The sequence below is a fragment of the Cyprinus carpio genome, chromosome B20, assembly GCF_018340385.1.
Source record: "Cyprinus carpio isolate SPL01 chromosome B20, ASM1834038v1, whole genome shotgun sequence".
Classification (NCBI taxonomy): Eukaryota; Metazoa; Chordata; class Actinopteri; order Cypriniformes; family Cyprinidae; genus Cyprinus; species Cyprinus carpio.
Window position 1 is genome coordinate 27001930 of NC_056616.1, and position 27589 is coordinate 27029518.

At 38.8% G+C, this 27589-nt stretch overlaps 3 protein-coding genes across 6 annotated transcripts; all 3 read left to right on the forward strand.

Annotated features, from left to right (window-relative positions):
• Positions 1–6: 6 nt before the first annotated feature.
• On the forward strand, positions 7–10617 carry LOC109113635 (matrilin-3-like). Of its 4 annotated transcripts, none has more exons than XM_042747067.1 (6): positions 8–390; positions 4203–4778; positions 5720–5845; positions 9921–10019; positions 10251–10320; positions 10421–10617. In XM_042747067.1, the coding sequence occupies exons 1-5, from the start codon at positions 231–233 to the stop codon at positions 10304–10306; spliced, it is 1017 nt and encodes a 338-aa protein (XP_042603001.1). In that variant the 5' UTR covers positions 8–230; the 3' UTR covers positions 10307–10320; positions 10421–10617. The 4 variants fall into 4 exon arrangements, with proteins under 4 accessions (XP_042603003.1, XP_042603001.1, XP_018982001.2 ...); XM_019126456.2 differs by having other exon boundaries at positions 11–390; positions 10395–10617; XM_042747068.1 differs by lacking the exon at positions 8–390 and adding an exon at positions 1830–2110 and having other exon boundaries at positions 10395–10617.
• A 2007-nt stretch (positions 10618–12624) lies between these two features.
• LOC109113643 (tetratricopeptide repeat protein 32) lies at positions 12625–15211 on the forward strand. Its single transcript, XM_042746822.1, has 3 exons — positions 12625–12792; positions 12938–13104; positions 14545–15211. Exons 1-3 carry the CDS (start codon positions 12677–12679, stop codon positions 14670–14672), a joined length of 411 nt encoding a protein of 136 aa, XP_042602756.1. The 5' UTR covers positions 12625–12676; the 3' UTR covers positions 14673–15211.
• Positions 15212–15675: 464 nt separating this feature from the next.
• LOC109044961 (zona pellucida sperm-binding protein 2-like) lies at positions 15676–25273 on the forward strand. The gene is made up of 21 exons (XM_042746821.1): positions 15676–15831; positions 15904–16007; positions 16085–16180; positions 16269–16393; positions 16470–16610; positions 16690–16791; positions 16871–17035; positions 17104–17200; positions 17433–17650; positions 17722–17875; positions 20838–21046; positions 21119–21236; positions 21309–21508; positions 21602–21716; positions 21814–21983; positions 22056–22168; positions 22258–22388; positions 24411–24600; positions 24735–24873; positions 24942–25041; positions 25156–25273. The coding sequence occupies exons 1-21, from the start codon at positions 15809–15811 to the stop codon at positions 25230–25232; spliced, it is 2787 nt and encodes a 928-aa protein (XP_042602755.1). The 5' UTR covers positions 15676–15808; the 3' UTR covers positions 25233–25273.
• Positions 25274–27589: the final 2316 nt, after the last annotated feature.

A 27589-nucleotide genomic window follows, 5' to 3' on the forward strand; every position in this document is an offset into this window, starting at 1 on the left:
ACATTTGGTTCATTAGTATTACTTATGCTTTTATACATCTGTCAGTCTAAAAAGTCTAGTGATTTGATGAGGGACTCCTCCTTCTGTATTTGTATTGGACAAAAATGTGACACATTTCTTGTCAACCCTTTAAATGTGCAGTCTAGAATGCTTTTGGAATCATACTGGTGTCAGTTAGACGAGAGGAGCGCACACAAACTTGAAGCAGACTTGAGAAGAACAGAGAAACAATGAAGTCCTTCATTGGGAGTTTGGTATATTGCCTCTCTCTTCTGCTGGTCGATCTCTGTGAATCCTATGACTTTAACAATCCATCCCACATTTTAGCACAAAGTTACGCACAAAGAAGAAATCATGCGCACCTTCCGCACCGGACGCTGAACCCAGCAGGTAAGTTCCTGATCTTAAGCCACTTTCTTAGTTCTAATGTTTCTCAGTCAATGTTTTGCATAGTATCTTAAAGTATTCTACATCACTTCAATGGAACATTTATGGTTTCATTACTTTCCTTGATGCACTACAAAATTGTTTGATGACTTTGTGCATGCTGTAACAGGAATATGAATAGAAGTTTCTAGTGAAATGCACAATGTTAGAAATTTGTCTAGTGCATTTATAATAGCAAATGTGAAATAAAATACATGCACATTTAAGGGCTGAAGGAATTGTTCACCCATAAATGAAAATTGTCTTCTTTCTTTGTATGATCTGTATGATTTATTTTCATCTGTGAAACAAAGGGAGATATTATAAAAAAAGGATTATTTTGTCCAAACCATAAAAGTACCCTGGGGTCCAATGTTGTTGGACCCCAATGCTGTTCAAAAATCTCCTTTCATGTTTTGCAGAAGATACAAATAAATACAGGTTTGAAATGATTGTGCGAACTATTCCTTAAAGTGCATGAATGCTACAAAAAAGCATTTGTGTAATATCCAAGTGGCATGTATTGTAAAATGTTTTTTTAACAATGAGGAATTAGGGCATTGCAAACAATGCCAGTTGTATTTGTTTGACTGACTTTCTATTTGGCTAATTTCCTCTTCCACTTCAACCTTCTGATGGTCCGTAGTATACAGGAGTAAATACTGGTTAGATGGACCTGATCACCCTAGCAAACAGAGGAGGAAGATTTTGCCTCATCTTATCCCTGTAGCTTATCCAGGACCCACAGCTCCTTCTCAACCCAAAGTTCATGACTGGCTCAAAGAAACCCCAGCCACAAAGATGCATAATACAAATAATAACCAATATCCAATTGAGGCACACATGCTGCTGAGAGGTGAATGGGCATCAATAGTTTGCCGAAAAGTTAAAGATCCAGAGCAAACAGTTGTACTTACAGGAGAATCAGGGGAAAGTACAGGCGTGTCCAAGGTGGTGTCAAATCAACCCATTGTTGTCCCACAACAACCGTACATAGATCCAGAAAAATCTGTGGTTCTTCTGGAGCATTCAACAAATAACCAGCCAACCATTCCACCAGTTGTTCCTGAGACAGGTTTTTACCAATCAAAACCATCAATGACCTTGGAAACCTCACTATCTTTGAATCTCTCTCTGCCTCAGAAACCTATGCCACAATCCGTGTCAACACTGGCGCAAGAACCAAATTCACAAGGTACATTTCCCCAATCCCTTCCAACCACTACCATGACACCTGAGGCATATCCTCAAAGTACCTTCCCCGAATCCCTGCCAACATCAACCCTTACACCGGAGATGTACTCTCAAAGCACTTTATCCCAACCCTTGCCAAAATTCACCTATTCAGAGGGCCACATCCTCAAAGAAATCCCACCCCGAGCACCGTTAGAGCCATATGACCAAAGTGCCTACGTAGAACCCCTGCCAGTATCCACACTGATACCAGAGACAAATCCTAGAAGTGCTTCACCTGAGCCTGTCCCAGTGTCCACTCATAGATTAAGGCCTTATTCCCCAAAGATCTCATCCCAATCCCTGTCAACATCCAGTTTGACACAAGAGGCATATCTTCAGACCACCCCACCACAGTTTCTACTAATGTCTACTGTGCCACAAGAATCATTACCAGAGGCACAAAACAGGATTATTACCCACAGCGGGGTAGCCATCACAGGGAGGACAGGTATAATTCCATGTATACTGTACTGCTTTGTTTAACCCTCCATCTGTTCATGCTGGGGTATCCAGTCCTGCTTCTGGAGGGACAATGTCCTGTATAGTTGAGCCCCAACACATGCTTTGAAGCTTCTAGTAATCCTGAAGACCTTTGGGGTTTTTGCACCATGTAGTTCTAGGAGCTAACCAGCATGGTGGTTCTTAGAGAACCAATTTGCCCCTTGAGCCGTTTTCCTGTTCACATTAGCACCGGCAGCAGGAACTCTAAAGCGGCCAACAGCGATGTCTTTATGCACGGCATCTACAAACTTCAACAACCAGTGAATGGAGGATGTGTGATCGGAGCTGTGGGTTTCGTAATACCGAAGATGGAATGTAAACACAATTTATGTGCTTGATGAAAATCTGACTAAATCTCCAGTGACAGCTTGCAGTATTACATATCATCGAGGCTGAGAAAAGAACAGAGCTGCAGACAACAGGTAGCTAAATGCAGTTATCGCTGTTCACCATGTTCATGGAGAAAATATTTTTCCATGGTTTTTTAAAAATGTTGGCCAGTCAGCGTTTCGTATGCATTTGGCCAATCAGCATGCACTTACATCATTGATAGTTCTTATAGAACTGTTCTATACCCTACTCTGAAGTAGGAGCTAATTTAGGCCCTTTCCACACGAACACGGGTATTTTCAAAACCACAGCTTTTTCTATGCAGTTTGGCTGTTCGTCCACATGCAAACGCAACACCAGCTCACTGAAACCGAACATTTTTGAAAAAATCCTGCCAGGGTGAAGATTTTCAAAAACTCCGGTTGCAGTGTTATTGTGTAGACAGCAAAACCGCAGATAGGCGGTGTGTTCCAAACATTATATATAGCCCTTCGAAGGGCACTTCGGAGTCAAAACAATCATGGCCGCCATATTTAAGGGTCGTTCCAAACCAAAGTGCTCAAAACTGTCCACTTCAAAGGGCCCTTCGGAATGAAGGATTTCGAAGGGTACAACTGATGGACACTTCAGGCTCCCATGATCCTTTGCGCAGATTCTTTGCATGATGACGGCGCCTCTGTGTGGGCGTGTGATGATGATGATGATGATGCAGAAGGGCACTTAAAGAAACAGTAGTTTGGTCCCCTACACCCTTCAAAGCTCTCACTCTGGAGGGTAAACCCTTTGAAGGGATTAAGGCATAGGGATTTGCCCTTCCGAATGGAATGCAGCGTTTGGCGTGTGACGTCTGAGCATGCGCTGTTATTTTCGCCTAATGGAAACTTTTTCATACTTCTTAATGGCCAACATGGCTTTACTGTTGAGATTATATCGCCACCTGTTGTCTTGGCATGCTCTTGACAGTGCTTCATAGCATTCTTTTGTGTTTTTATGTGGACAGAGATTTTTTTTTTTAAATGAAGAAGGAAAAACTCTGTTTATAAAAATACCCGTGTACATTTGGACATGGTCTTAGTTCCCTCAAATGGAGTTCGTAGAACAAAATATGTTCCTATTTCCTGCATTGCAAACACGCCAAAAACTGGGTAATTCTGCCAATAGTTCTACGGTGCAAAAGTCCCTTGATTAGTTGGTTCAGGTGTGTTTAGTCTGGATTGGACCTAAACTCTGCAGGACAATGGCCCTTCAGTAACAGGACTGGACACACTTCACATTAAAGCAGAAGGGATCTTAAGGTTTCTTTGTTGCAAAGTTGGACAAAGCAAAATGACATTAAGGGCCCAATTATCCTGAGTCATTGCTTATTCCTGCTGTAGGGTACCTTACATATCAGAAAAAGTGATTTTTCCATATTCCAGTGAGTCAAAGTATGTCATTTTGCTGAAATCCAATGGGATTTGTTTTAGAAGTGACCAAACTCAGTTTTTAGTAAACTGACTAATCTAATTTGACTAATCCTTTTGTTTGCATGCAAAGAATATGCTTTGCTCACATACCTTTTACCATGCCATTGGTTCAAAACATATAACGTGAACTCTAAATCTGGTTGTTTTACTAAACCTTCCATGAACTAACACGCCAGTCTTCATTGTATTATGTTGACACTGACAAAATTCTGAAGTGCTTAACAATCTCTGCTTAACTCTCAGCAACAGATTCACAATGTAGGAGCCGCCCACTGGACCTGGTCTTCATCATTGACAGCTCACGTAGCGTGCGTCCAGGTGAGTTTGAGAAGGTCAAGATCTTCCTGGCTGACATGGTAGACACTCTTGACGTTGGCCCCGATGCCACACGTGTCGCAGTGGTGAACTATGCCAGCACGGTCAAAATTGAGTTCCTGCTGAAGAACCATCTTACGAAGGACTCTATAAAGCAAGCCATCAACCGCATCGAACCCCTCGCCGCAGGAACCATGACTGGTATGGCCATCAAGAAAGCCATGGATGAAGCCTTCATTGAAAAGTCAGGAGCGCGACCTAAATCGAAGAACATCTCAAAGGTTGCCATCATTGTCACTGACGGACGTCCCCAAGACCAAGTCGAGGAGGTGTCGGCTGCAGCACGAGCATCGGGGATTGAGATTTACGCAGTCGGAGTGGACAGAGCTGACAAGCAGTCGCTGAAGCTCATGGCCAGTAATCCACTTGAGGACCATGTGTTCTACGTGGAGACCTACGGTGTCATTGAGAAGCTCACCTCAAAGTTCCGGGAGACATTGTGCGGTAGGGTTAATGCAAAAAGGGGAGATGGGGCTCTTATGTCTTTCCTTTTTACAAGATATATCTCAGTCCTTGGAAGTGGGTGATGATTCATTCTCTGGAAAACAGTTGAGTCTGAATACCAAATGTAAAATTGTACTTTACTTCAGACATTAAATCCATGCATTATGATCATTTGGAATTATAGCTTTTAAGGTAATTATCTTGTTTTCCAGAAGTCTGAATCATTGGATCACAACACATTGTGAAGGAAATCTTTCTTCAGTATGTGAGTGCTGAAAAAGTCCACCGATCATACAAAGAAGCATTCTTAAACGTTTGGCTCTTTTGAATGCTTTCAATCATCTAATGTATGTGCTTTGCATCCTATTTGTGTGGAATGAAGGTCTTGAATGGAATGCTCTCGGTATTTAATATTGTCAATGTCTTTTCACACAATTGTTGTAAGACTAAGTGTACTTCAAGTATGTTGTTCATAGAAACCTCTGATAATTGAGAGCTTTGAATATTTGACTGTTTGTGGATAATTAAAATTGTTTGTCTTTTTCAGGGCAAGAGTCGATCTTTTGGACATTAAAATTGCTCAATCAAGTGCTGTGCTAGAAAAGTGCTTGCTAGTTACGCCTTCAGAGTGTCCAAATAATTTGCTTAGTGCAGCTGTCAGCTAGTACCATAACATACTGATTCAATGCTAAATGCTATGCAAACTAAGGGCATATAATTTGAGTAATATTATCATATAAGACCCAATAAAAGTCCCATAAAGTTTCCAGTGTGTCTTTAAGGGACTTATTACATTGATTTGACATTTAGTACAAGCATTTTTTGTTTTTCTTAAAACTAAAGCAATTTATTTTTAGAAATCCAGACAGTTGCTTGCCCATAAACTTACTCTTGCTAGAGTGGCCTCCTCACTCCAGTCGAGTAATGAAAGCTTGTTCCAGGTATGGACGCCTGTGCAATGGGACATGACTGTGAGCACATATGTGTCAGCAGTGGCTCCTCCTTTTACTGCAAGTGCCGGAAGGGCTATATTTTGAACGAAGACCAGAAAACATGTTCCCTAAAACGTAAGAGCCAGCGGATTATGCTAACTGCTTTACTTTAGATTTTGAAGACATACTTAGTACGAACATATTTGATTTTCTCTAACAATTACTAATTAAAGCTTAATAATAGAGAATGCTTATATTGCGACAATACCAGCAATCCTATTTAACTAACCTATTTAGCTACCAATCGCTTGCCAGCTTATTGTTCTGATTGTATTACTTGGTATCATGTGATATCATTTATTTTGTGTGCTAAATTACAGGTTACATGAAGATGTAAATTCTGTTCCAAACATAGTGGGTTGCTTTGTCTACTGCCTACATAGTCAGCATTCTAACCATCAGGCAAACTCAAAAAACGAGGCATTTGGGCACTTTACTCATGTCACACAGATAGTGCTCTTCACATAAAGCATACAGGAGGCTTGACACAAAAGAGTGCAATGAGCATAAAAATTAGCATGCAAAACTTCATGAGAATAAAAACACAGCACAAATATTTGTTAAAGATTTCTGTTTTTATTAGTTGCATGTATAAATGTACTACATTAGATTTTGGCTAGAACTATATTTAAGAATGCAGCATAATCTTGTAGCTGATGTTTTGGAACAGTTTTTGCGCTTTAAGATACATTGTTTCAAGGCAGCTCACTCGGTTTTGGAACAGAGCTGTAATTTAGCTAAATGTGTGCAATTTTGTCCTGAATTCTGAATTCTGGAATTCTAGCCACTGATTCAACCCATCCAAATTACTGTTGAATTACAGTGGACTTTTTTGTTCTGTACTGTTTCAAAACAGTATAGCAATAACATCAGTGTCAATGTGTTGTACGTCTGAGACAGATGACAAACCATAGCTACGTTTTTACAGCCAGATAGTTTTTCATTTTGGGGTAAATGGAGCAGGGCACATACTGGTTACGTGTTGGTTTGAAAATGAAGTTTAAAAAGATTTTATAGTTTATTATTAAAATATCATGTACAAATTTGTACTAGCTTGTTTTACTTCAAATGTATTTCAACTTCAATGTATATTACATATTTATGAATATAAATATACATATTTTGAAAAAATAATTGGGAACAAGATTATTTGCCGTACAGAGTTCAAAGTTTTTATTTTTCCAATTACTTCCAAAAATCGCATTGATGAGTCAGTGTTAGTGTGGAATTGGTTTCTTGCTTCAAATCAGATAATAAGCTTTGGTCATGATATTTTCCACTGTTTTACACATTTACCAAATCCCCAAAGCCTTCAATGGAAAGTTCCTGATGTTTACTCATTTGTTTTAAGGAAATTATCTTGCACAATATTGACAGTGTTACTTTAGATGTCATTATGGCTTGTTTCAGATATGGATGCCTGTGAAATAGGACACAGCTGTCAACACATTTGTGTGTGAGCAGTGACAACTCGTATCACTGCAAATGCCGCTCAGGCTTTGTCTTGAATAACGACATGCGAACATGCTCCATTAGAGGCACTGGCACTTACGGACATGGTCAGAGTGTACATGAGGCTGACCAAAACAAAAAGAATGATGGCAACCAAAATGGTGAAGGTAGTGCTAGTGAGTAATGATCAGAAATGGCTATGACTTCATTCATACCATTTCGTGATCTCAAAACATCAAATTAAATTGCATCAAAGATGGGCCTAGCTTGTGATCAGATTGCTTTTAATATTATTTTAAAGAAATTTTAACTTTGCAACATGTCCCAGTGGATATTCTGAAATCCCCCACCTTTTGGTCAGTACTATGGCTTATTTCAGGAGTGAATCATTTTAGAAGGCAGCATAATCTTGTAGCTGATGTTTTGGAACAGAGCAGTAATTTAGATAAATGTGTGCAATGTAATGATTTTTTGTCCTATAATCCAGCTCACTAGCAGTTGAATCCTTGAATTCTAGCCACTGATCCAACCCATTCAAAATTTTGAATTACTGTGGACTTTGTTCTTCTGTAGTGTTTTATTGTCAAAACAGTATAGCAATAACATTAGTGTCAGTGTGCTGTACATCTGAGACAGATGAAAAACCATAGCTACATTTTTAGAGGCAGATAGTATTTCATATAAGGCAAATGTAGCAGACGGCATATAAGTATATTGGTTACGTGTTAGCTTGATACCAGGAATACCAGGAAATTCGTTTTAAATCCAAAACTAAAAAGATTTTTGAATCTTTCATTGAAATATCATGCACAAATTCTTAAAATACGATGCCTTTATTTACAGAGTAATACTGCATCAAATATTCATATTTGTTTTCATAGATTATATATTGAATTTAAGTGTATTTTGTCGTATTCCACCAGGAGATTCTTTCTTGCTGTTTGAACTAGTTTTACTTAATGTGCGAAATGTCTTAATATAAATATATTAAGACTTTTCGCACATTTTAGATGATAAGCTCGGCTATAATGACATTATCCACTCGTTTGTTTTAAGGGCAATTATCTTCCACAATATTGCCAGTGTTACTGTAGATGTCCTATGGCTTGTTTCAGATATGGATGCCTGTGAAACAGGACACAGCTGTCAACACATTTGTGTGAGCAGTGACAACTCGTATCACTGCAAATGCCGCTCAGGCTTTGTCTTGAATGACGACATGCGAACATGCTCCATTAGAGGCGCTGGCGCTTACGGACATGGGAACAGTGTACACGAGGGTGACCGAAATGGTGAAGGTAGTGCTAGTGAGTTTTGATCAGAAATGACTATGACTTCATACCATTTTGTGATCTAAAAACATCTAATTAAATTCCATCTTTAAATTAATTTTTAAACATGTCCCAGTGGACATTCTGAAATCCCCCACCTTTTGGTCGGCACTATGGATTATTTCAGGTGTGGATTCCTGTGCGTTGGGCCACGACTGCCAACACACATGCATCTCCAGCGATTCTTCCTATTACTGCTCGTGTCCTCCTGGCTTTGTCTTGATGCAGGACAAGAAATCATGTCAAGCCAGTAACACCGATGGAGATGGTAGTGCCAGTGAGTTTTCTGCTTTAGACCTTCATAAATGGTATTGCTTTCATACCATTTTATGATAGGTTTCTGTAGCGAGCTGAGAATCATGTTTGTCTTGTGGAATTTTACATAACGGTGAACAATTAGAGCGCTCAAATAATTTAGTTGTATTTTCTGTCATGTGTTGCTGAGATTTGTTAGCTTCAGGGCTCTAGAGTTTTAAACTTATTGCAGGTCTGGACTACTGTGCACTGGGTCATGAATGTGAACACGTTTGTGTCAACGATGATGCTTCCTATCACTGTGAGTGCCAACGGGGTTTTGTGTTGCAAGAAGACAAGAAAAACATGTTCCAAAAAACGTAAGAGTTTATAGAAGTACTATTCAAACATGTTTTCTGTAACCATCCACTTCATGTGCTGTGGGCAGGAATGATACCTATACGAAAAATGACCACTGAATATGAGAGAGAAAAAAAAAAAATCAAACAAGCACCCCTAAAAACAACATTAGTATTTTTTTTCACATGATGGTATATTATGTAGTGGGCAATGGCTAACCAGAAAGTCATCTTGAATTATGTTAAAATTTATTTTAATGTTTTAGAATGTTTGAAAAACATCTCTAATGCTCACCAAGCAATGCAATTGTTTGATTTAAAAGAAATATATATATATACATAAATACAAACAGTGATATTGTGAAATACTATCGTTGTTTAAAAGACCTGTTTTCTATTTATCCCTGTGATGACAAAGCTGAATTTTCAGCAGCCATTACTCCAGTCATGATCCTGCAGAAATCATTCATTATAATATACTGTAGTCACTAGAGAAACTTCATCTGTCAGTGTCTTGTAATTTCTGACATGTTGAGTCAGTTGATTCAACATCGATGTAAACTTATGATATGTAACACTCTCACAATGTTGTGAGAAATTCAGAAAAGAACAACATTGCATAAACTGTGTTGAAAAGTGTTACATATTTGCTAAGAAACTTTCACTTTGTGGTTGGGGGGTAGATACTAGATAGTTTGATCTATAATTACCCCTAATTCAAATCACCCTTTGCGAGGTATTTCTGTGATTTTTGTTGTTTAATTGTGATGTGAGAGGTGAAGGTGGAGATCGTTCAGGACCCCTGCATGTGTGAGGCCCGACTGGCTTTCCAGAGGCAGACACAAACCTCCCTACAGGACCTCAACGCCAAACATATCCTTTCAAAATAACATCACACGTCAATAACGTTCTTCAGTTATGTTTGAAGTACATGGGGGACTACAAGTTTAGTGGAACTACATTTCCTATAATGAATGCAATGCAAGTCATCTCTCTTAAAAGAATAATTCACACAAATTCTAACATCATTTACTGAGCTTTATTACTTTTATATTTTCTGGGAACAGTGTATTTCAAACCATTTAACCTTAACACTCATTATACTTGCTGCTGTCACAAGAAAGGTTGAGCAAATGGAAAACATGCTGGGACGCATGTAACAGAGCAGTTCTTGGTAAGCACTGATTCTCTGATATGACTTATGATGATAAAAAATTTAAAAGTTTGATTTTTACTTCTGTTCATCAGGGTCAGCATGTTCTGTGAACTTTCAGCAATTACTGGAGTGGATATGAAGCAGCAGACAACAAGACGGCTTCTGTTTCATCATGGGCCACACTGATCACATGAATGATGTTCAGAGGATGTTGCTTAAACCACATGTTCCCCAAAAAAAGAATATTAACCATATTCATATAGTAACTAATATTAATAAGAGATTAAATCATGCATGAAGTGCTGGAATGTATGTATAATGGATGTTCTTTTGCTCCCCAGAAATTGTCAAAAGAAATCTCTTCATTTAAATAGACTAAATTATACCACGTATTGTAACTAATTTTACTAAGGATCATTATCAAAGTGTATTTCGTGTTGCTTATGTTCATGTCAAAGAAAGAATGTTCATATTTTTATTGTTTAGTCTTATGTAGACTCTCATGTATACAGTAAGACATGGTAGTCTACAATATTTATAACCAAGCAGTAATATTCATTATATTAAAACTTGAAATACTTTTAATCAACAGTCTCAAAGTCTCTTGTTCATCACATTTGCCTTGATTCCATAGCTCACAGTGTATTGAAATGATACAGGCGTCGCTATAGAAATCATCTTCACGTAGTTTGTAGCTAGACAGGACTATAGGTTTAACAGTAAGATGTGAAGATCTTGTCTGTCTGCAGCCAGTGTGAGATGTGCTTGAATCAATACCTCGACCATTACAGACCAACTGTAGCCCTTCAGTCTAGCCGTTGACTAAACATAATCGTACAATCACTGGCCAGGTGAACTGCACGGAAAAACATGTTCTTGACAAGCTTTGAGAAATTTCCCTGATCAGGATATTCATCTGTTTAATTCACACCATATATGCTATACAAACATTTTGAACATCCCACGAATTCAGGCAGACAGAGAACATCAAAATCCCTCTCATCCCAAATCCCATCTCAAATCGATTCACAACCTACAGGAATTGGGATATTTTCAAGATCACATCAACTGATATTTCTCAATCACCTGTTAAAGCAAACAAAGAAAGTATTCATCTGGTTGCAAGGAGATGGAATGAAAGAGATCTTTTGGAGAGGAGAGATCAGGACTGTTCAAGGCTTTGCTCACATGAGACTTCAATGTAACATGTTTAATTCTCACACGGCAAACACCAATATTTGGGTCATAAGGGTGAGGAAAGATCCGAGGTCTCCAAGTTCACTGAAATCTAGGTGACGGTGCACCAGGCCCCATTGGTGCATTTGAAACTACTCACCTCTTCTAAACCATTCACAATTCTTTTTGAAATAGGCTCTGCAATATTTCTGCTGTCTTGTTTTTGACTGGGCACACTGTGCTGGCCATGAATTCTCTGTATTCTCTTCAAAGCATTGCCAGTGTACACATTTACCTTCCACCTGTCTCTGAAACCATCTATCCTGTCATAGACTGGGCGAAAAACAGGTCTGGTAAATATTTCCACATCCTAACCTCAAGGTAAGCATGGAGATGAGACATTTCCCAGCAAATCACCACAGTAAAAAAAAAAAAAAATGCAGTATGCTGAAAGGCAGTGCCTGCATATGACATACCCAGAAGTGAATTTCTGTGCAAAGTTTGTTTTTGTGATTGTGAGGACATGGGGAGAAACGCTAGACATCTTACAGGTAGGCCTTTATTTGCGCTTTTATGTAGAATTAGAAAAGTAATACAACATTAGTTGCGATATTTATGCAGTAGGCATATGTAGCAGTTTATGGTGAATTTTGTAAGTTATTTTGATATGGTAATCACTGCATATTTCATATAGACTGCCTACTTAACATCTGCGTGGCTCTGGCGCAGTAGACTACTGTGTACTACAGGTAAACCTGAGTGCGGCACAAACAACTCTTTATTTCACATGTTTACGTTGTAATAAATACATAAAGTGAAAAATGTATTTTTGATATAATCTTCAACTAAATGTATAAGTTATGAAACAAAACTAAATGACTAAATAAAATAGGCTAATGGTAGCCTAACTAAAATGTTTTCTAAAAATGTCCCTTACCATTCCATTATTATTTAATGTGGCGCTTTGAAAGTGTACTTGGTCAGTTTATTTAGCTTTTGAGCGCTAATTATTACACTCCGGCTCAAAAGGGGGCGCGCGCATACCGCGATTACATAGAAACATCTACTTGGCACACGATCTAATTCTCATGAATATTAATTTGGCTCAATGATTGGACGTTCCAGGAAAAAATTAAACAACGTCAGTACGCACTAATTAATATGCATGAGCTGATTATCGCCAGTAGTAGTGCGTCTCATGGAGGACAGCGAGCTCTTGATCCTACAAAAAGCACATGACGAGTTCAACAGTAAGAATTATAAACCAGCAGAGGAATTATACACACAATTCATCGAGGCTTGCACCAAATCCAGGTATTAACGACTGTAAATTTATTCCAATAAATTAGTCAGGAGGACAGTGGTGAACATTAGCACAGACGATTGCTTGCCACCGTGTTGATAAATTAAGATCATATTCACATGTTTTCGCTAATAATCACATTTTCTGTTTATCTAGAGACTGCAGTGCTCATGATTTGGCCATCGCCTATAATAACCGAGGGCAGGTGAAGTATCTGCGGGTAGATTTTTATGAAGCCATGGATGACTACACCTCTGCCATACAGATCAGCAGCCGGTTTGAAGTGCCACTTTATAACAGGGGATTGATACGTTACAGATTGGGTAGGAACAAAAAGCCTAACCATTAAACATGGGCTTACGTTGCTGTAGATAAAGTGTTAAAACTAGTTTGTTTGTGCTTGTAAAAATTAGCATAACCCTATTTGAAAATTCCATCATTAATTACTCACCCTCATTCACCTTCAGAACACAAATTAAGATATTTTTGATGAAATCTGAGAGCTCTCTGTCCCTGCATAGACAGCAGCACAACTGAAATGTTCCCAGACCCAAAAACGTTGTAAGGACATCGGTGGCTCAACTTCAGTTTTGCAAAGCTACTAGAATACTTTTTGTGCACACAGAAAACAATTCTTCTCCCGAGTTACCATCTTCTAGCATTTTGAAAAGTACCACAATGCATGTTTTATCACAAGCGCTGCCTGGGCAGGGCAAGGAACATCATCAAGGATGCCTCTCACCCCTAATCATGGACTTTTTACCCTCCTTCCATCCGGCAGGCGTTACAGGAACCTACGCTCTTGCACTAGTAGGCTCAGGAAGAGCTTGAGGCCGTGACCCTTCTGAACTCCACAACACAAATCTAACCTGCACCTGCTCTCTTACTGCACTGGTCACAGTACTATACATACATGTATTTGCACTACTCATATTTTGCACAGACTGTATATTGTTCAAGCTACTACACTGTAAACTGTCTAACGTTGTTACTGTACAAAGCACAGTAAACTATTTCTATAATAATATTATTGCACTACTGATATTTTGCATAGAATACATTGTTTAACAATACTATTGTACACTCAACCAACTGTATTTATTGCCACGATGCTGCTCTTCATAATGTACATATAATCCTACATTGCATTCCTATTTATATTCTGTACATACAGATACTGTACATACATATAAAGATTAATACTTTATATAGCAACTCCACTGTACATTCTGTAAATCATAGCTTCACTTACTCTGCACTTTTATGTATATAAAACACTATATTCTTGTACTTCTGGTTAGATGCTAACTGCATTTCATTAGCTCTGTACTTGTACTCTGCATAATGACAATAAAGTTGAATCTAATGTAATCTAATATGTGTGCTTTCCTCAGAACATAATCAGCGTTGTTTACGTTCAGGAGAAAGCACACACATGTTGCATTGAAGTTGAGCCACTGATGTCACATGGACTGTTTTACCGTCCTTAGTAAGTTTCTGGGTCTGGGAACATCTCAGTTGTGTTGCTGTCGGTCAGAGAGCTCTCTAATTTCATCAAAAAATCAATAACAGTGTTCCGAAGATGAACAAAGTTCATATGGGTTTGGAACGACATGAAGGTGAGTAATTAATGACAGAATTTTCACTTTTGTGTGAACTATTCCTATTAAAGTTTTGTAGTTTTTCCTCAGAGCATGCTTTCTGCCAATGTGTTGTATTCCACTAATGTGTGCTGTTTGATTTCATTGTGTTTTTCCATCTAGGCTTTTTCAAAGAAGCTGAGAGTGACTTTCGGAGAGCCCTGGAACTGAATCCTAATTTTCAAGATGCTAAAGAAAGTTTGCGGCAGACACTACTGGACCGTGAAGAAAAGTTGAAGAGAGGCTTCTGAAGAGAACTAAGCATTAAATTGTATAATCAAGCTCATTAAACTGTTGATTGAACTAGAAGTTATATTGTCATGGAGTATCCAAGAGCATATGATTGTGCAGTCATGAGTTGAAATGACATTCAAACATTTAGGCCTGGTTTCACAGACAGGGTTTAGATTAATCTGGGATTAGGCCATAGTTCAATTAAGATGTTTAAGTAATTTTTATAAGTATTTTTTTATAAATGTAAATAATGGCTTATATTTTAAGCCTTATATATAAACCTTAAGCCTTGTCTGTGAACGATAATGTTTCTATATGCAGAGTGATAAAGATTTATTAACCTGCTAGAAGTCTTTCAAACTTTGTGAGTAAAGGGTCAATCCTTTTGGACATTGCTCAAGATACGAGTGAAAACCTTTCTAAATAAAATGCCTGACTGTACATTTCAAAATACATTGATAAATTGTTGATTTCTCAGTCAAAAGGGGTGCAATAATTATGTTTGTTTGTTTGTTTGGTTTTATTAACAAAAAATAAAAAAATTCTTTAAAATGTGCCTTTTGCCTGTTTTGTGCTCTTTGTAAACTTTTAAAATATGTTGAATTTTACAAGACCTGCCAAGAATATGTCTGGAACATATATTTAACTCTAAAAACAAACATAAAATCATTATTTATAGTTTAGATTTTGTGTTGTTTTGTTGATTTAAACAACAGAATTGTATTTATATTATATTTTATATTCTCAGGTTTAAAAATACCTAAAAAGGAAAATCTACTCATCTTGTACACTGAAATAAATATTTAAAATCTACCAAAAGTATTTAACCTTTCCAGTAACCAACACTGTTTATACCATGCCTAGAAATGCTACATTTTTATTGCAATGATTGTTAGCAAATCTCAGCTATCACTCACTAATATGTGAGTTATTCCTCCCTCTAAATACTGCAGCATAATGGTTAACTCATGACACCTGCTCTTTAGTTGATGACAAGCATCACCTGTGCACAAGCGTTAGCTGATTTATACATTTCCTTTCAGAGCGTGTCATGCACATTTTTTTTGAGCTCTTGCACTAGCAGGATTTAAATTGTGGTGGTTTTCATTGATCTTGACCACCTGAAAACAGAGAGGCCTGTTTGTGAGCAAAGATGACATGGCTTCTTGGGATTTTGTAAGTTAGATTCTGTGTTGAAAATATTTTGTTGCTGTTTATTATCTAACATTTGTTTTAATTCTCTTTCAGTACTTTTTGGCTGTTGATGGTTATGATTTTGGCACAGAAGAGTTCCAATGTCCTGTCTACACAGAGGAATTTCAATGTGGTGCCAGCACAGAATTTTAACCAACGTATGTTTTATGTACACTTGTACTCGTTTAGGTGCAGTAGGTCACATTTGCCATTTTGCCATTTCTGTTTCTTTCAGGAACAGGCCTGAAGACTGATTGTCTGGGAAGTTATATGAGGCTAACTGTAGACAAGTCTCTTACTCTTGGAAATCAAGTTGAATTTGATGCTCTCAGTAAGTTACCTGCAAATAGTAATATTGCCAAGAAAGATTATCATAATCTACATTTGTGTCATTACCCTGTCCTTTTTTTCCTTTTCAGATGGCTCCCAAATTGAATCTTTAACTCCAAGCTTGGCTGCCAAATGTGGTTTTAGTATAGACTCTGATCCCTGGGGTAACTACAAAGTCTTTGCTTCTCTCCTCAACTGTTTTGCAGCAAATGAGGTAACTGGCTCTATTTGGCCCGAAAGAGTTGTCGTATCCTACCATCTTCTGCTTCAGTAGTTCTTTCTGCATTCAGGATGATAGCGAGTTTGATGTTGACATGCGCATCCGGGTGGATGGTGTCAAATCGGAACAAGATGTCTTTGAAGTGGCGAAGACCTGTAACTATGACCAGTGGGCCCCGCGTGAAGTCCTTTGCACTCGGAATTATATGGAGGTAAAACCTTGGTTTGCTAGTGCTATACAAATATCTAGCCATAGTAGTCTTTAGATGTCCTAACACTGGTTTCTCCTAGGTTTCTGTTAATCGATTGCCAGAAGAAATTACAGCTTTGCGTAGGCGGCCTATGCCCCGATCAAAAATGTTAGATTACCAGTGGACCAGTACTGTTCCTGAGGTACAGTGTTTCAGCTCTTGTTTTGAGTTTGCATGGCACATGCTGCTTGATCAAACAAGCTCTGCCCGCTGTCTTCCAGGCCATTACCTCTACGTACAACATCTGGAGGATGGTGTTTTTCACGCCTAATCAGAAAGCTATGTTGTTGGAGGATGCCCTGAGGACAGGATATGGTGTAACAACAACCAGGTCTCGATTGGTGCTACGAAGTGGTTATGACATGCCTGACACCTATGTGGAAAATGTGAGTATGGAAGATTTGGTGCTGCTCTTAGTAGTTTTTCTGAACCAGTGTTGCTTCTGCTGTAACAGGTGGCAGGCGTGCCAATGAAGATCTTCAGGGTGACCACCTACTTCAAGAAACAGTGGTCCGTTACCATGTTGGATACTGTTGCTGCATGTCCAACTGGTACGTGACACTATTCCCAATAGCATTTGACCCAGTATTTGCAGGGTTTTTCATTCCTTGTCCTGCAGAGCCACTTTTTCTGTATAGCGTTTACTTCCAATTAAATCTATCTGAATTAACTTCTAAAGGTCTTTTGGTTCACTTGAAAATCGCAGTCGGGTTTTTTGGCGCTTAACTCTGCAGATCTCCAAGACCATGATGGAAGAACCCTGATCTGTTGCTTCTCTTTTAGGTGGGCTTTCTTTTACGGATGAGATGATCACCTGGAACTTCCCCCGGTTTAATCCACTAATGCGTTCTACTCAAATCAGTATCCTTGGGATGTTCATGGGAATAGATGGAAAGCAGATAGATTCGGCGCAAATGACAGCTAGAGGCTACGTTTTGACTACAGTAGAAGATCACTTCGTAATGAAAATCCCAATGGGTGGACCAGATGGCTATTACAAGGTTTGGTTTCTTGCTTTAATTTGGCAACTTTAAGTCTTGTGCTTAAACCTAATGGTTAACTCCTGTTGTAGAGTCATGCTGTAAACAACCAGTACCATATCACATACAACATTGAGCCAATGCTGGAGTTACTGTGGAGTGAGGGAGGCATGGATGCTACAAGATACAAAGTCCTCTTCCCCATCAAGACCCCTTTTATGCCTAGACCACCCCAGTTTGTTGACTGTGAGTGTTGAAGGTTCTTTGACATATGTGTCTTATGCAGGGTGCCTTTTTTTTTTTTTTTTTTTTTTTTTTTTTTTGCCCGGGGGGATAAAACATCCAGTGAATACGCTTTTGAAGTCCTGATCTGAATCAAATGATACACGATACGATTGGAGCGCTTCGAAACAGTGACTCATTTTGCGACGCAATGGTTTAACTCTGGGATGGATGAGCAACTTTGATAGTGATGAGGGCCAGCATATTTTTTTTCTCCTTCATACCAAGGGCCCAGATTACTAATTCACGTCCACACCTTTTCCAGTCCTACTTTTTATTGAAGGAAATTAATGTCTTTAAACATTAAAACTTGTGCGGTTAATTCAGAAGGGTAACTTTGTTGTCAGTTGACCACAATATTACACAAAGTATAAATGTTTCAGTTGCATTGTAACAATGTAAAGGGGTCCTTTTTTAAAAAAAATACCCTAAGACCATAGTTCAGTGGAGACATTTTGTCATGCTTTTGGCAAAAAGCTTTTGAAATTTGAGGCAAGTGCAACTCTAGCATCCCTGTTTGTGTAGTGGTGTGATGGCAGTTAAAATAACAGACTTCCAAACAAAAGCAACCCCGAGAACTTGTAAAAGTTTACCATCTTGATTGCAAAAAAACTTACTACGAAAACAGAATCATTTATGATTTGCTGAAGTTGGCGAATGTTTAGTTATGTCCTACTGTGCTGAAATTTAATACAGGGAGCGGCTGGAAACTAGCGACCTCTCCTGGTTGGAGATGGTATTAACATTATAAACAAGGCAATCTTTGTGACTTAAATTTTATTTTTAATTGATCATCTGTGTAATATCCAGCAGGCTGTACTAAAAGACACTGGGGGTCCACCAGTTGCCCTTCCCTGGTTTGACTTACTAAACCAATTACCTTATTCGTTGTTTGTATAACCGTGGAAATTTAAATCATTACAGTTAGTAGGCCTAAATATTGATGCCAATGTATTTTTCGATGAGTCACTGTTAGCAATAAAAACATTACCTGCATGACTGAAAGGATTATCAGGTTTTTTTTTACAACAAAACCCTCCCAATTGCTACCCAAAACTAACCCAGTAGCCGTGTTTCGAGGGTGTCCCTCGGTGAAAATCGCATTCCGGGGCTAAAATACATGTTATTGGGGTCCACAGACCCTAGCACTATCTTGGCGTGACCACAGCTGCTTGTTGTCTGATTGGCACAGCCTCCCAGCTGCACTAATAGTAAGACAGGTGTATAATAAGCGTTTTTTTATTTTCAAAAAAGCAAGCTTATTCTAGATTCTTTGCGCACAAAACTGAATTTTTTTTTTTTTTTTTTTTTTTTTTTAATTCTGATGGTTACTTGCAGCTTAGGAAAATTTTTTAAATTCAGTATCTCAAAATTAGAAATCCATTGAGCTTGATTAATTTGTGTAAATACTGGGCTAGTTTAGAACATGCAACCACAATTATGGGGAAGATGATCATTGACACTCTCCACAAGGAGGGTAAGCCACGGAAGGTCATTGCTGAAAGGGCTGGCTGTTCACAGAGTGCTGTACCAAATGTATTCATAAAGTTGACTGGAAGGAAAGTGCACAAGCAACAGGGATGACCACAGCATTGGGAAGGTTGTCAGGAAAAGCTGATTCAAGAACTTGGGAGAGCTTCACAAGGAGTGGACTGAAGCCAGAGTCAGCGAATCACCACGTTCGGACGTCTTCAGGAAATGGGCTACAGTGGTCACATTCCTAGAACCAAGCCACTCCTGAACCAGAAAAAAAGTGAAAAGCATCCTACCTGGACTAAGGTGAAAAAGAACTGGGCTGTTGCTCAGTGGTCCACAGTTCTCTTTTCAGATGAAAGTGGGTGTTTTTATTTTATTTTTTTTCATTTCATTTGGAAATCAAGGTCTGAAGGAAGACTGGAGAGCCACAGAATCCAAAGTCCAGTGTGCCGTTTCCGAAGTCAGTGATTTGGGGTGCCGTAATGTCTGCTGGTGTTGGTTCATTTGTTTAATCGAGTCCAAAGTCAATGCAGCCGTCTACCAAGATATTGGAGCACTTTATGCTTCCGTCTGCTGACAAACTTTATGGAGATGCTGATTTCATTTTGCAGCAGGACTTTAGCACCTACCCACAGTGCCAAAACCACATCCAAGTGGTTTGCTGACCATGATATTACTGTACTTGATTGGCCAGCCAACTCGCCTGACCTGAACCTCACAGAGAATCTATGGGGTATTGTGAAGAGGAAGAGAAGTAACATCTGAAAAACAATACAGAGGAGCTGAAGGCCGCTATCAAAGCAACCTGTGCTTCAATAACGTCTCAGCAGTGCCGCAGGCTGATTGCCTTCATGCCACGCCGCATTGAAGCAGTAATTCGTGCAAAAGGAGCCCCAACCAAGTATTGAGTGCATAATTAAACCTACTTTGGAGATCTTGAACTTTTGTAAATCTTTTGATTGATCTTTGAGGAAAATATTCTAATATTGAGATACTGAATTTTAATTTTCCTAAGCTGTAAGTCGTAACCATCAGAATTAAAACAACTCTTGAAATATTTCAGTTTGTGTACAATGAATCTAGAATATATTTTAAATGACAAATACTTTTCCATGATATTCTAATTTGAGATGTACCTGTACATATCCTTACAAGTACAATTTTTAGCTGTAGTATGTGTCCCCTTAAAAAAAAAAGCTCAATGTTAGACTAAATTTACACCCCTGGCTGTCAAACAATTTTTAGCGGAATTGCTGCATTTAACAAACTTGCTTCAAAAATTTTCTTTTTTGTGTGTGGTAAGTTTTATAAAAGCAAAAGGGTATTCGAGGCTGTGCTGTATCATGAATAAATCCCGGCTGAAGGGGTTGCAGGCACTCTGCCTAACAACACCCTTCATCTGTGATTTACGATACAGAACCCTTTTTTTTTTTTTTCTTTTTTCTCTTAGTCACTGATGCAGACCAAAGGATTTTTGATGTACTCTTGGGTCCTTTCCTTTATGACACTGAGTTGGCGAACCTTACCTTTCCCACTGGAGTCTTTACTGTGGCAGAGGCCAATGCAATGGGCATCAACGTACAGGAACAACGCTTTCAAAATGGCTCCAAGGCGTTTAGACTTCAAGTTCCCTTCGCTGACACGGTTGTTGTGAGAACTGTGAGTATCGAATGTCATTTAGTGATACTGTTTTATTGTTGCATCTGATTTATTTTTTTTCTCCCCCATAAGCAAGTCGATATGACTGTTACAGTTTATACTCTTCATGTAACCTTCGGATTTATGATCCTGCCTGAATACACTCCATTCTCCCACACGTCATCTGTTGACGTAAGCCTTCAAGATATCGGTAAGTGATACTGCTAATTTAGATGTCAAAGACCTTTTAATGTCATTGTTAATGGATCATTCCCCCATCCAGTTCTCCCAACTGTGAATGGAACTTGTGATGAAGAGAATTTCTACGTTGTAATTTCATTTGGAAATCTGGGCAAAAATTTTAATATCAAGTTGGGTGTGCGTGACATGACACCAGACCTGAGAACAGAGTACGATATAAAGGAGAATGCCGCTCATATGAGCTTGACAGTGCCTTTCCTTTCATCTGATGTTGTGTTTGAGGTATGACTTCTTCTTTTGTTTTGTTTTTTTTTGTTTTTTTTTTCTCTTCTCTCTTGTGCGTGGACAGACACTGCTGTAATTTTGTCTTTTCAGCTGATGTACCCATCATCCTTGAGGGCTCGGATTGATGTGTTACTCTGGGAGCCCATGAACAAATGGACACTAAGTGACTTCTCCCTGGCCTGCAATTTTCCCATGACCATGACTGGTATGTTCTTTTGCATTGGGTTTTCAAGTTCTTAATACTTTTAACAGGGCTTGGCATTTGGCCTAGAGACGTAATGGTTTTGGCATGAACTTTCCAGAGTGTTTTAGCAATGGCACAATGTCAGCCCTCGCAGTGAAGGTAGAATCCGTACCCCAGCTTGTCCCTCGTCAACTTACCCTGACGGATCCCTCATGTAGACCCAAATTCAGCAACGATCGCTTCGCCTACTTCTCTTTTGAAGCAAACAGTTGTGGAACCAGAAGAAAGGTATGGAAGTGACCTGTTTTTGTTGTACTTGTATTAAACGCTCACCATCTTATGCTCTCGTCTCTCCCTCAGTTCTATGATGGCGTTGTGATGTATCAAAATGAAATCACTCTGGGTAATGGGCTGCAAGTTCACCAGCAGAATAAAAAAGGAGTACCTGCTATTCCTGAAGATCCAGAGTATCGGTGAGATGGAATCTTTTGGAGTTTGTGTATCATGCCTGTTAATGCATGTCTTTTGAAACTTTAAAGTGCCCTCTCTTTCTCCTTGTTAGCGTGACCATGTCCTGCTTTTACACACTAAATGATACACAGACGGTTGCTTTCTTCACAAAGCCACGGGAAAATGAACCCTTGCCAGAGACTGGTTTTGGAGAGCTGCAAGTTGTACTGAGGCTTGCTCGGGGTATGCTAAAATGCTGTAGTTTCATTGTCCTATATTCAAGCAGGTGGCATTTGAGTTACAACCGCAAATCAACTTGTAGTAGTTAATGCTAGCCTTTCAAAAGGCACAACTTGTAAAGCACTTTAGCCCTGTTTCCATCGATCTTGAGCAGGTATAGCACCCCAAGATCTACTTCTGCAGAGGTTGGCTCCAACCCTGATCAAACTCCTTACTGTCCTTGATTTACTTGTTCAGGTGTGTTTGATTTAAGCACAAAGTATACTTCAGTTGAGTACACAGCCTTTCAAAGTAAACTTCATTCGGTGGTGTGCGCAAACAGGTGCTGGACATGCACTAGGCAGATTTGAAAAAGCGCAGCTGCAAGTGCATCTACGTTGTACACGTGGTAAAATTCTGGCCCTGTACGTACTATACAGTCATGGCTAAGAGTTTTGGCTGTGACGTTGTTTTGCGGCGTTTGCTGCCTAAGCTGTTGTGTGTGTGTGTGTGTGTGTTTGTGGGTTTTTTTTTTTTTTTTTTAAATAAATCCTGACACAATGACCAGCTAACATTAATTGACTAATCATATCAGCAGCATATGTGAGTGTGAATGAGTACTAGTCAGGTAAAATCACTATCATGCTAATTAGATCGTAAGAGCAGACTGATTGCTATTAAAGGAGGGAAGAAGCACTTCCGGTGACTTGTGCTCTTGTTAGCAATGGTTTCCTCCAAAGAAACGCATGCAGCCATCATTGCTTTATATCAAAATGGGCTCACATGCAAGGAAATTGCTACAAAGAACATTGCACCTGAAAGAGCCATTTATCGGACCATCAAGCACTTCAAGGAGAGCGGTTCGACTGCAGTGAAGTCTTCAGGGTGTCCAGCAAGTGCCAGCACAGTCTCCTGAGGAGTCCGCTACGGAATCCTGTTACCAGCAGTGCAGAGCTTGCTCAGGAATGGAAGCAGGTTGGTGAACAAGGATTAGACTGCAGAAAACTGGTGCAAAGTTATTTTCTCTGAAGCTCCCTTCTGACTGTTTGGGACGTCTGGAAAACTATTCGCAGAAGAAAAGGTGAACTCTACCATGAGTCCTGTGTTGTGAGAACAGTGAAGCATCCGAAGACCATGTTTGGGGTTGCTCTTCAACCAAGGGAGTGGGTTCTTATAATTCTGCCCAAAAACATTGCCATGAATAAAGAATGGTATCAGAATGTCCTGCAAGAGCGACTTCCGATCCATGAGCAATTTGGTGAGCTGTGCATTTTTCCAGCAAGATTTAGCACCATATCACAAACCAAGAGTGGTAAAGTGGCTCAAAGATCATTACATTTGAAATTTTGGATCCGTGGCCAGGCGGCTCCATGGATCTCAATCCCATAGAGAACCTGTGGTCAGTCCTCATTAGTTGGAGTTGATCAGAATTTGTGGGCTTCTGCTTGTCCTCTTGCCTTTTTAAGGCAAGAATGGTTCGCCATCAGTCAGGATTTGGCCCAGAAGCTAAAATCCAGCATGCCAGAGCAAATTCCAGAGGTTATAAAGAACAAGGGTTAACACTGTAAATACTGACCCATTTATTTTTTTGCCAGTAAAAGCCTTTTAAAACTTAGCTTATCATTGTTCGGTATACCATAGAAACATGTGGAAAAAAAAAAAATCTATAAATACTGAGGCAGAAAACTTTGCACAAAACAATTTGTCACTGCCAAAACTTCTGGCCGTGACGTACACTTGCACCGTATGCATACCTCAGCATTTACATGGAAACCGAAGTATACTTTTGGGCTTTTATTGTTGGAGCCAAGCTCTAGCAAGTAGTGAGGTGAGCATTTTAAACCCTTTTAGTCCAATCATTCATAACGTGACTAGATTGCTGTTGTCCGGAAGTATCAGACCAGAGTAGTACAAGATTTTCCACAATGCTACTTGACCGGTGGTTTGATTCTGAATCAGTTTATACTTTGATCACTTGTGATCAGCTCACCCAAAATATGCTCTTTGTGAAGTTAATTTTTTTTTTTTCTCCCCCTCTCCACCCAGATGGTTCTTATAGTAACTTCTATGTAAAGGAAGATTACCCAGTTGTACAGTACTTAAGAAGTCCTCTGTTCTTTGAGGTGGCGCTGCTTCAGTCAACTGATCCTCAGATAGAGCTAGTCTTGGAGAACTGCTGGGCTACTATGAAAGAAGACCGGAACTCTACTCCAAGATGGGACTTGATTGTAGATGGGTAATAGTTTGAACTTGTATAATATAGCATTTTGTTAAAACCCTTTGACCCAAAGCCTCACCTTAAGTTACTGACCAGTCCTACCTTGAGCTATATTTATTTTTAATTTGTCCAATTTGTCTTGATCTCAACAGGTGTGTGAATCTGGATGACCATTACGAGACCATTTTCCACCCTGTCATTCCTAACAGCGTTCCAAACCCATCTCATCTGAAGCGCTTTGAAATCAAGATGTTTACTTTTGTGCTGAATGATGTTGTATTTCAGGAGCAGGTAATCTTATTTCTTCAGAGACTTGATTTGTGTATTTGGGCTGCATCACTGACTACTTCTCTCCCCAGATTTTTGTACACTGTGATGCTGTGCTTTGTGATGCTGAGAGTGACGGCATCTGCAAGAGACAATGTCCATCTCCCTTGCCTTTAAAAAATGGAAAGAAAGGTATGGTTGCTGAACTTCCCTACCATTTAATTTTTAATAAACTTGCACAAATTCTAATTACAGCTTCTCTTCCAATCCCCCCCTCCACCCCACCCCCCTAAATTTCCCATGAAGTACGAAGAGAGGCGTCTAATGTCCAATCCCTGGGAATGCTGGTGTCATCAGGAAAAATAGTGCTCTCAAGCGCTTAGTCTGTTTTGGTTCTGTCTTAATAAAGTCTTATTCAAAAGGCTTTTTATCTTGGTGTGTCCTGCAGTTTATCAGTTAGCCTGATGTGTAATTTACTCATTTCTATATGCACTTCTATATGGAACTAATCAGTTAAACCAAGGGAGAATAATACTGGTAGTACTAGTGTCTGCCTATAATTCACGAGCTAAAGTATAGGTGCGCAGCCACTGCATAAGGTTATAGGTTTAGTTTGGGAAGTTAAACTTGGGTCCAGATGGTGTGGCTTATATCTTTGCTACACACTTTCAAAAATAGATTTTACACGTTACTGTAAAACACTTTATCCACAAGTGAATGGAAAAACATTTGAAATTATCTATTTCTGTAGTAACATGAATTTTATTTATTTTTTTTGGGACACGTGCAAGTTGCAATATGGCTTCCTCTGTGTTGATTATGAACCAAATTCATTTTGATGACAAATCTTTACTTCTGTACCGTATCCAAAAAAAAAAGCTGCTTGGTATGAAATATTGTTAAAATGGCAGTGACTAAGAGCTCAATGTGCTGCAACCAAAGAAAATGCATGCAAATAGGAAAAAAAAATGTGAAATTAGAAAGACATCAGTTTAACAAAACAACTGAAACAAACACCGAAATGCACTGCAAACAGCACAGACTACAAGTGATAAACCTGTGGCTCAGTGGTAGAGCATTGCGTTAGCGGTGCAAAAGGTTGTGGCTTCAATTCCCAGGGAACATGTTAGGTAAAAAATGTTATCCTGAATGCACTGTAAATTGCTTTGGATAATGCATAAATGTAACGAACCTGGCTGGGACATGCTTATTGGTCAGTGGTTTGTTTGACCTGAAAGGTTTTTTTTATTTATTTTTTATTTTGTTGATTCCACCTTTTCAGTATAAGCCTAAATAATCTGGTGAAATAAACATTATGTAAGATGGCTAACTTTCACAACTGCAACTAAGCAATGTTTTATTGTTCACAAAAATAAATTCAGCAACGCTTAAGAAACGGATAAATCCAGGTCAAAATAAACTGCAGGTTGATTGTGTGAATAATATTTATAACTTTATAAGTTTTAAATGTGCAGCTTGTTTCTGTATTTGGTTGCTTTGTATTTAAAGCACGTCTTGCCAAAGATGTTTTCTTAATCTGCCGGTTTATTTTGCCTGCATTTTTTCCAAACAAAATTTTGTCTGTAGGCTCCACCAAAAAATACAGAAATTCAGAAGCTGAAACATGTTTATCAGAGAAAAGATTATAGTCATTGTCTATAAAATTGTACTTTGAATATCAAAGCAAATGAACATGCAATATCAATTGCAATTAGTAACTGTTTGGTCCTCTTGATGTTCTTGCACTGATGGCACAGCTCTGATGTTTCATATAATTCTTACTGGAAGAGGCAAAAAAAAAAAAGTCCTGCTCTTAAAAGAGTTAAAATATGAGGGGAAATCTCATAAATGTTCATTTATGGACTGTTAGTGTTTACCATAGCATCATATGGAATAGTGGCACTGTCAATCAAAGGGTGGCTTGGAAAAGCAGCAGTGACTTGTGAAAGGAGTGATGAAAAGCTTTTAAAACAAAAAGTGGGAAACCATCAAAATATGTACTGAATTTTTAATTTTTTAAAAGTGAGTGACGTTTATTGATATTTTTTCAGGATCCTTTGATGAATGGAAAGTTCAACAGTTTTGGCGAAAATATTAAGCACCACAAATGTTTTCAACACTGATAATACAAAATGTTTCTCAGCATATTACAGTGATTTTAAGTAATGATGCTGAAAATTCTGACATAAATCCAAGTACAAAACATCCATACATCCATTCTCCAAAACGCTTTGCCTCTGTATGGCCACAGGAAAACTGAAATGTTTATTTAACTGTAAAATCTTTTTTTTTTTTCCCAACTCAACTTGCCAGCAGTAACCATGCATTTTCACTGCATGGAAGCAAACTAAAATAGATACTGTAATAGGTGAGTTTTGCTGCAGTGTTTTACCTAAACTTTTTCTTTTTTTTTTTCATGCACCATTTTTCTTTAAATTAACATAGGCTACAGCTTTTCCTATTTTTGTGCGTTTGCCTGTTGTGCTTCATGCAAAAGGGAAAAACTTAAAAATAAGGTAAACTGGGATTTTGGAGAGGCTTTAAAATGATTATTTCAAAGGTGAAGCACCTTATGTGTGTTGGGGGTGGAGAGCTTCACACTTCGGCACTTATCTTTGGTGAAGTGTGGTCTGGGTGCCAGACTTATGACAGTGACACTTCTACTTCCTCTTCCACATAATGTACCATTTCATTTTTGGGTGCTGTATATATCTTTGTTTATTGTATAAAATGATCTTGC